Source organism: Plasmodium cynomolgi, chromosome 10, assembly GCF_000321355.1.
Source record: "Plasmodium cynomolgi strain B DNA, chromosome 10, whole genome shotgun sequence".
Classification (NCBI taxonomy): domain Eukaryota; phylum Apicomplexa; class Aconoidasida; order Haemosporida; family Plasmodiidae; genus Plasmodium; species Plasmodium cynomolgi.
In genome coordinates, this window is record NC_020403.1 from 1,279,954 (window position 1) to 1,289,649 (window position 9,696).

A 9,696-nucleotide genomic window follows, 5' to 3' on the forward strand; every position below is an offset into this window, starting at 1 on the left:
AAGGATCAATTGGTGAAATTAATTTTGTTAATGCCACTTAAGTGTATGTGCCAGTACCAGCGCATGCACAGGTGTTATATACGCATATATATTACGTACACGTTTATGTATGTGTTCCCTTTTTGCTCTCAGATTGCCTACACTTGTTCGTGCCATTTTCATTCTCAGAAAGACGCAAACTAAGAACTGGTTGTCGGAGAGCAAGAAAAGAGCTTCGCACTTCTTCCACAAGGAGGCTCATCGGCTTTTTTGTGTGATAAATCTAGTTATCTGAAGGGCCTTTCAATGATCCATGTGAAATGCACTTTTATTTAACGGCCCAAGCTAAGCGAAAAAAAAAAAAACAAAAGATCGTACGATATCACTAAGACGGGTTAATATTTTGCGAGATTTTCCCATATACCTTTTGGGGTGCTCTCAATCGACATGCAAACTGGCTAGTTGAATAGGCTATGTGTAAATGTTCTGGTTTACACGTTTTTGTTGTTCCCCAGGTTTTGCAATATATGTATGCATGTTTGAGGGGAATTCTTTTTTCTCCTTTGTTCATGGTGTAATTCGTCCAAAAGAGGGAGCATAATTAGGCCATGTGTTTTTTTATCGCTCTTATCGATTCTTCAAATGACGCAATGCAGAAATGGCATCGCACTAATTTGTCGTATCTTAGAAGGTCCTTCCTGAACGAATGCTATTTCCGCTGAGATGGGCAAAAAAAAATTCCCACTTCCTTTTACCAACTCAGAAATACGTGATTCATATCGGAGAGGAACTCCTTTATGGTGTCGCCAATCGAGGGGTCTTCTGAAACTAACGATGTCATTGATTTTACCAGCGCTTCTGTTACCTTCTTAATGTCGTTGTAAGAGTTCAATTCATTTCCAAACTGCTTTTCTGCGTTAGTATCATCCATAGTATCGATAACGTTTCTCTTTTCACGATTACCACCGTTTTGTTGATTCGACGCTGCGTCTTCTTCCACTTCTTCCACTTCTTCTCCATCGTCCATCTCCAAGCTTACGTCTTCCTCCTGTCCATCAGAATCCTTCGGTAATGCTTCTTCCACCTCGGCTTCGTCGTTATCCTCATTTCCCGGCTCCTCCACTTCTTCCATCACTTGTTCCTCCTTGCTCGTAATATTATTGGCTGACTCGGACGATATGTCTAATAGTTCTAGTACATGCTGGTTCTTCGTTTTCAGGAGCCCGTAAGTTGCTTTTTCTCTCGCCCTCTTCGCCTTCTGCGCTGCGGCGATTGCTTTGTCTGCCTCTGCTCTTGCCACATCTGCCTCGGTTGCGTCATTTGCTTTTTTGGCTGCTTGCTTAGCTTCCTCCGCGGCATTTTCTGCACTTTTTGCTTCATTTTCTGCTGATTCTGCTGCCACATTTACTTTATTTTTAGTTTCTTGTGATTCCTTGGATGCTCCTACTTTTTCTGCCTCTTTTTTCGCTTCCTCCGCAAAAGCTTTCGCTTCTACCGCTGCCTTTAGCGCTTCTGTTTCCGCCTTCTTCGCTTCATCCTTGGCTGCCTTTTTCGCTTCATCCTTGGCTGCCTTTTTCGCTTCAGCCTTGGTTGCCTTTTCTTTTGCAACGGTTGCTGCATGTTGTGCCTTCTCAGCGGCTGCTTGTGCAACTGCCTTCTTTTCTTTTGCAATGTTAGCTGCCTCGGTTGCTTTTAACAACTTTTGATGGGCGCTATCTGCTGCCTCTATTGCTTCCTTCTTTGCCTCTTCTAATTTCTTCATATCTGTTTCACTTTTGGCTGACTCTGCTGCCTTTGTGATCCTTGCCAGCTGTACTTCCACTGCATACGCTTCTTCCGATGTTTCCACTGCTCTGTTTTCTGCTTCTTCCGAAGCTTCCTTTGCTTTTTCATTTTCTTGATGTGCTTCATCTGAATGTGCTTTTATCGACTCTCCTGCCTTTTCTGCCTTTTCTTCTTGCGTCTTTGCCTCTTCCGCTGCTGCCTTAGCCTTTTCTGCCTGCTTCTTAGCCTCCGTTGCATCGTTTTCCGCGTCTTGGGCTACCTTTTTTACTTCTGCTTTGATCACTTCAGCCTTTGCTACCTCGACGGCTATTTCCGCTTCCGTTTTTTTTTTCAGCTTTGGCTAACGCTTCTTCTGCAATTTTTACTTGATTTTTTACTTCGTCTAAATTATCTTTCTTTTCAGTTGACTCTGCGTCGTTTGCTGCCTTTTCTGCTATATCGGCTTCTTTTTTCGCTTCGGCAGCTGCTACTTCTGCCTTTTCTATGGCTTCCTTCGCTACGTCTAATCCCTTTCCTGCGTTCACTGCGTTGTTTTTAGCAGTTTCTGCAGCATTAGCTGCGGCTACTGCTTTTTCTTTTGCCGTTTTGACTTTTTGCAATTCTTTTTGCAATTCTCCTTGCGTCTGTGTCGCATTATTTGTATCATCCTGTGCTTTCACGTTTTCCTGTTCTATTGTTTTTTTTTCCTCCTCGGTTACTTCGCGGTGGTTAATGGTATCACATTGGTCGGTAGTCTCGTTTTTTTCTTCCAAGCTGTTTGGCTCCTCATGCGGGAGGGTAGCTTCCTTTCCCGGGAATCCATTCCTTAAATGGTGTCTGCTGTAATTCGGGGCTTCACTGTTGGGGGCACCGCCTATGTCTTCGGCGCCAGTTAAGTACGCGCAAAGGATTAGCAGAAAGAGGTAAAGGGTGACGCTGCGAGGGAGTTTCATTTTTGGAAGCGTTTGAAACGAGCTGACTGTTTTGAACTGTTCGCTGCTAATTGCTAAGTGCCAACTGATGTGCGTGCGTGGGTGTGGCTAAGCGAGTGGACAAACGAACTTAAATTCAGGGCGAACAACGTTTCGGGCGGTTAACTGCCTTTCGAGTAAATTTTCTTCACCCTTCTGTAAGGCGGTCATAAGAATGGGAAAAAAAAACAGATAATCATTTGTCTACATATGTGCACATATGTGTGCGCGTGCATGCATACAAAAAATGGACAAAGCATAAACGCGGCCATTTTCAATGAGTGAAAAATTAAAATAGAAATGATCTACGCACATGTGTATAGCAACGCAAGTGAGGCCACCCGAGTGCGCACATTCGAGGACGGCAACATATCGCACTTACCGAGTAAATTGCCCTGGAAGGCACTTAAAAAATGTATGCATATTTGTGTGCACATTTTTGATGCTCCGTATTGCGCAAAGTGATTGGGTGCCCACCTTTGTGCGATTTCCCAATTGGCAGAAAAAAAAAGAAATAAAAAAATAAAATATAGCAAAATAAAATAAAGCAAAATAAAATATAGCAAAATAAAATATAGCAAAATAACGCATACACCTAGAATGCCTCAACTAGGAGTAATTTCTGCAGGCAGTCCACAGATGGGCCACAAATCAGTGTCTATTCAGTAAATGCGCTTTATTTTGTTAGCACATTTGAGATGGAAATTTTTTCTTTAAAATACTAAAAGGGGACGCACCTCCGTGTGTCATTATGCGCAGACAAAATCGTGGCATCCTTTATTTCTATTTCTCCTTTTTAAATTATGGGCATGAAAAAATTTGCACAGTTGATTAAATTTGTGACAGGTAATAGGTATTAAAAAGGGAGCAGGTATCCACTACGCTCAGGTGCCGAGCGTGGAAGATAATTCGCTTAACAGAGTTTTTTTCTCTAAAACGATTTTGTACAGACAAAAGTCCCTCTCTGTGCGCTTCTCCAATCTGATACTTTTTAGTGATCGTCATTGTGCGCTTAATGTGACTCACCATTGGTGATTGGAATTAGCTTAAGAGAGAGTGACACAGTCTTGGGGTTGACGAGCAGGAGGCTATATCTATCCCATGCGATGAACATACATATGTGATGTTACACGATTTAGAGGTTAATTCATTCCATTTGGGGGATGGAATACACATAAATATATTTTAAGGAGACGGAGTTGTCTCGTCAGTTGTTGTTTCTACTAAGCTGAATGAAACGGAAGATGCAATCATGTACATTGGGGGGGGGATTTTCATCATGGCATTTTGCTAGGTCTACACTGACAGGTCACATTTGGGGGCAAATAAAAATCAGTGCGATTATGTTTAGCATTTTTTTTTTTTTATCTTATAATGGGCGTGGAAACAACTACAAAATGGCACAAAAAGGATGTCAATTTTTTTATTTTTTTCATTATTCCTTCATTTTGGCGGGCACGGCACCTCACCATGTGTGTTCAGACTTTCCCTTTCACGAACGTGTCAGTTAACTTGCCAGAATAGGAAAATTTTGAAAATCGCCTTAATTTTACTTATAAAAAATTGCACCAAATTGTAAAATACATTTATTTGTTTCTGTAGAAGACTTTCGGATTCAGGGTCGTGTCTTTGTTCTTGGTTATTTTCTGCCTCTGCGGTTCCTTCCTTTATGTTTTTTTCTTTGTAGAGCGAATCTGACTTGTTTTCCGCGGATTCAACGACTGCTTCTTTCGCGACTTTGCTTGCTGCTGCGGGTTCGGGGGCGGCCGGAGCTGCACCTGCCTTGGCTGCGCCTGCCTTTGCCGCATCTGCCTTTGCCGCGTCTGCCTTTGCTGCTTCCTTCTTTGGCATTTCTGGGGCTTTCTTCACCGGAGTCGCTTCTTTTGTGGGAGGCGTTGCTTCAGGTTTTGCTACTGCCGCTGGTGGCTGTTTTTTTTCTTCCTGTTTTTTCAACACCTTTTTCGGCTTCGACGCTTCCGGAATTGGGATTTTTATTTTTTCCACCTCGGAAACTTCGGAGTCCTTACTCTTAGCCTTAAGTGCTTTTATTGCGTTTGTTTTTACCTTTTGGGCTAGATTTTCTGCTAATGTCTTTGCCTTTTTCGCTTTATCCAATGCTTCATTTGCATCTATTACCGTTTCGGCCTCTCTGGCTTCCAGGGCGGCCTTTATCACATCGTCTTTTGCTCTTATTGCGTCATCCGCTGTGTGAAAGACTTCCATCTTTAATTCTGGATCTGTCTCTAACACTAACTCTAACTCTGACCTTGTCGGGACGCGTTCTTGTGAAAGGGTGCCCAAAATTTGTTCTACCTTTTGAGACATTTTGGATGCCAAGTCCGCTAACATTTTTGCCTCTTCAGCGAGTAGCTCTGCTTCATCAGCTATTTTTTCTATCTGATTTTTGTCGCTTTCGTTTTGTGCTTGCACGGGCAGATCTGCTTCATCCTCCTTCGTTTTCCCTTTTTTGTTTATATTCCCATTTTGCTCATTTGGGTTATTCTTTGAGTTGTTGTCACCACCTCCGTTGTTCACACCTGCATTATTTTTGCCACCATCTGGGGAGTTGCCATCAAGTGGAGGATCGTTCCTCATGTTAGGTTTTCTGCGTTTGTTTATTACATTCTTTACAACGCCATACTGGAGCATGTAAAAATAGAAGAAAAATATAAAAAGAGAAAAACTCCAAATGCGTTTCATTATGTATTTATCTATATGGGTATAATTTTTTTAAAAAAAAGGAGAGTGACCTATTTTGATGTAGATGAAACACAACAGGAGGTAAGCACTTCGGGTATTATTCCACAAGACGTGTTTTTGGTTCAAAAGGAAATTCTCTTTTCTTTCTCTTTTGTATATCTTTTCTATGTTTATATAATAGAACAAATTGGATTGAAACGAAATAACTGCGCTGAGAGAGGAAAGAGCAAAAATGGAAAGGTGCCAGTTGTTACTATGAAATAAAATGTACAAATCGGAAAAAATTAATTGTTAACTGCGACTTTTAAAATCGTCGTTTTGAGTGGCAATTTTAAGTGGTGACTTGTGGTCGTCGCTTTGCGCTGTACGCTTAACCGGCAACTTGAAAAATGCAACTTAAAAAATGCAGCTTGAAAATTGTAAGTTGAAAAATGCAACGTGAAAATTGTAAGTTAAAAAGTGCGAATTAAAAATTGCAGGTTTTAATCGGAGGGGCAGAACGAACAGGTTAAGATGGCAACGCAGTTGTTTTTTTGAATCGCGTAGAGTCAATGGCGCGCCACCTTTGGGGGTGAGAAGCGATGCAAAAAAAAAAAAAAAAAATATACAAATATATATATATACATAATATAATATGTACATATATACCTATATACATAATATAATATGTACGTAATATAATAAGTACATATCCGAAGTGCGAGCAACACTTTTAATGGTTATATGTAGTGCCCCGCGCACGTGAAAAATGCACCCATTCAATGAAATTAATTTTTTTGTCAATACCCCCATTTTATGTACACTTTTTCGAATAATACTGTGTGTGTTAAATAGGCATTTTTAACGCGTTCGTTTTTCCCCCTCACAGTATGTGTAACGGCGTGGTATATGTGCAAGGGGGGGGGAAGAAAACAGATATACGTACTACTCTCCCCTGAAAGAAAAGAGTTTCTGTGTATTTTTTTTTTTTTTTTTTTTTTTTTTGCGCTATTTAATTTGTTCAATAAAATATCATGTCACTTATTTTACATAAAGATATTTTTACTAAATGATGTACAAAATTGGGGGGAGCCACACACGCCAGATTCCCCTAGCGGTTGCGCAACCTACGGGCAGATTTTTCCTGAATTTTTTTTGCCCACTTGTAGAGCAAATTGCCCCTCGTTTGGTAACTACCCTATTTTCCTTAAATTGTTTCAGAAAGAAAAAATAGAAAAGTAGAAAAGTAGAAAAAATAGGGAACCACTGAAAAAAAAAAAAAAATTAAATAAATTTTAAAAAAAATGAAAGGGGTGATATTGCGTCGTGTAGCTTTGAGAAAAACCGCACGAATGAAGTTCCCCTGACGCTTCCTTCTTGCAGACAAAACGAAAAAAGGTACCATTATAATAATCCGTTAAAACAAGGTAAGACAACAACTTTTACGTACATATAAGTACACATGCGCAACCGCAGATGCCATTTGGTACGTTACTCCGGTAATTGAAATTTGTTCTTTCATTCGACACACTAAAGGATATCTTTTTTGCAGTTTTGCAGTTTTGCAGTTTTGCAGTTTTACAGTTTTACAGTTTTTCGGTTTTTCGGTTTTTCGGTTTTTCGGTTTTTGTGATTTTGTCACACTCTTCTTAGGGGTACCAAGTTTGGAGGTGACTTCCCCCGTTGCGTCCTCCAAGTGCAGTCGTGTCAGTGGCTCTTTTCGGAGTCTCTCTTTTTATTGCCTTCCTCTCAAAGGGGTCTCCTCCATGGTTTGGCTCACAATAAGTGTAGCCATCTTCGAGTCAGTTTTGAAAGCGGTAAAGGGGCACATTACTGATGGTTTTGCTGACAAACGTGAAATATTTCACGTGCAATTCTTTACAAGTTAAAAATAAACTGATCCACATCTTTCGCGAAATCCATGAGCGTGTCTAGGACTTCCGTATCCCCGTCAATTATATTAATTATATTTTTAGTCACCCCGTCATCTTTTTTTTTAGTGTCCATAAAATTTTTACTGTTACCTGCGAGGAGCACTTGGGCATTGCTATCACTTAATGGTTTGTCAGCCTGTTCCGGGGGTTGCATACTTCGATTTTGTGCTTGAGGAGCAGTGTCACTAGGGGACGGGTTATCCCTCCTTTTTTCTCTTTCTTGGTTTGCATTACCTGGCTCTCCATTGTCTGGCTCTGATTTGTCTTCATCTGTTTCCATTTCTACGTCTTCTTTCTCTTCTTCAATTCCTTCTTCTTCTTCCTCCTCTTCATCTTCGTCCAACTCTTCCTCCTTTTCAGGTAATGTATCCTTCACTATTTCTTCCTCCTTCTCGTCTTCCTCCTCATCTTCTTCCTCATCTTCGTTTCCTTGTTCCTCAATTTCGTTTAGCACCTGTTCGTCATTATCGACTCCATTGAAACCTTCTTTGGAATACTTTTTTACAATTTCTAGAATTTTAAGTTTTTTCCTTATGGCTGATTCTTCTGCTGCTTTTTGTGCCTTTTCCGCAGCTTTTGTCGCTTTCTTTGCTTTACCTGTTGCCTCATAGGCTGCTGCTTCCGCTGCTTGAGCTTTTTTAACTGCTTCTTCTACCGCCGCAAGGGCTTTCGTTTTAGCTTGGATCAGTGTTTCCATCGATGTGGCTCCCTTAGCTGTCTCCAATTCCTGCTCTGCTATGAGCAGTTGTGCTTGCACTATAGCCGCGTTGTCCTCTACCTCTTTCGCCTTTTTTTGTACTTCCTTTTCTTCTTCCTTCGCTATTTCCGCGTCTTCCTCCGCTGATTGTGCTTCCTTTTTTGATTTCTCTGCTGATTCGACAGCATTTTTTGCCTCTTCTTTTGCTGCTCCCGCTGCCTTGACTGCCTTTTTTGCCTTATCATTTGCCACCTCTGCTTCTACAACGCTTAATGCAATTTCGGCTAATTCTTTTGCTTTCTTCGCTTCGTTGGCTGCTTCGACTGCTTGCAGTGTTTTTCCTTTGATCTCGCTTACTGCTGTTGTTACTTCTGATTTTTGTGCTACGTCACCTATCACTTTGTCCACTTCTGTTTCTGCCTCTTTCGCTTTTAATGACACTTCGTTTGCTGCATCTTCTGCCGTCTTGGCATTTTTCTTTGCTTTCTCCGATGCGCTTGCTGCGTCAACCTTTGCTTTTGTTTCCACCGTTTTTGATGCTTCCTCCGCTTGCCTTTTTGCATCCTCAGCCGCTTCTTGCGCTTTTTTCGCCTCGTCTTTTGCTACCACTGCTTTGGCTACAGCCGCTGCGAGCTCTGCTTTTGTTTGCGCCTTCTTGGCTTCCTCTGCTGCATTTGAGGCCTTTTCTGCTTTTCCTTTAAGCTCCTCTATTTTTGTTTTTACATCTTCTGTTATTTCTTTTTTTGCTTTATCTCGTATACTGTCTGCACAGCCATTTGTTTCTTGTGCTTCGTTTGCTGCCATTTCTGCTTTTTCCTTTGCTAGGTTAGCCATACTTTCTGCCTTGCCTTTTGCCTCAGTTACTTCATTTAATGGTGCCGTTTGCGCAGCCTTTTCTGCTTCAGCTTTTGCTTCGCCTGCTGCGATATGCGCCTTATTAGCTTCTTCTTTTGCCGCTTCTGCCTTTGCTACTTCTACTTCTATTAATGCTTCATTTTTTGCTTTCACAGCTTCTTCTGATAATGCTACTGCTTTGTTTGCCTTTTCTTTTACCATTTCTTCTTTGTTTGGTATGTCTTCTGGATTTATTTTTACTTCTGTTACTGCAGATTCGGCTTCCTTTTCCGCTTCCATAGCTTTTTCGGTTGCTTTAATCGCTGCTTTTGCTGCCTTAGCTGCTGCTTCTTTTGCTTTTTCAGCATTAGATTCATTTGCATATTTTTCAGCTTCTGTTTTTGCCTTTAGTGCATCTTCTTTTGCTTGTTGTGCTTCTTTTTTTGCCTGTTCCGCTTTTAATATATGTGTTGCTATGATTGCTAGCTTTACCGCTAGATCTTTTGCACTTTTTGCTGCATTCGCCGCTTCTTGTGCTTCTGAAGCTTTCTTTTTTGCATCCGATACTGAATCCTCTGTTAATATGTACTCTGCTTCACTTACTTTCTTTGCTAATTCTTCTGCTTTGTCTAGTTGATCTTTTGCCTTTTTTGCTTCTATTTCAGCCTTTTTCTTTGCCTTTTCAGCATCAATTGCCGTTTCTACGGCTTTTGCTTGTTGCTCTGCCTTTTCTGCTTCTTCCAATTCTTTTTTTGCTTCAACTTTTGCTGCTTCTGCTTTTGCTACTGCGGCTGCTAGTTCTGCTATTATTCTTTCTTCATTTGCTCTTGCTTCTGCA

At 41.0% G+C, this 9,696-nt stretch overlaps 3 protein-coding genes across 3 annotated transcripts; all 3 read right to left on the bottom strand.

Moving 5' to 3' along the window:
- Positions 1–730: 730 nt before the first annotated feature.
- On the bottom strand, positions 731–2,696 carry PCYB_103860 (merozoite surface protein 3; the record flags this gene model as incomplete). Its single annotated transcript, XM_004222935.1, has 2 exons — positions 731–2,098; positions 2,130–2,696. 2 exons carry the CDS (start codon positions 2,694–2,696, stop codon positions 731–733), a joined length of 1,935 nt encoding a protein of 644 aa, XP_004222983.1.
- Positions 2,697–3,921: 1,225 nt separating this feature from the next.
- On the bottom strand, positions 3,922–5,309 carry PCYB_103870 (merozoite surface protein 3; the record flags this gene model as incomplete). Its single annotated transcript, XM_004222936.1, has 2 exons — positions 3,922–3,942; positions 4,227–5,309. 2 exons carry the CDS (start codon positions 5,307–5,309, stop codon positions 3,922–3,924), a joined length of 1,104 nt encoding a protein of 367 aa, XP_004222984.1.
- Positions 5,310–7,271: 1,962 nt separating this feature from the next.
- Positions 7,272–9,158, bottom strand: PCYB_103880 (merozoite surface protein 3; the record flags this gene model as incomplete). Its single annotated transcript, XM_004222937.1, has 2 exons — positions 7,272–7,495; positions 7,562–9,158. The coding sequence occupies 2 exons, from the start codon at positions 9,156–9,158 to the stop codon at positions 7,272–7,274; spliced, it is 1,821 nt and encodes a 606-aa protein (XP_004222985.1).
- Positions 9,159–9,696: the final 538 nt, after the last annotated feature.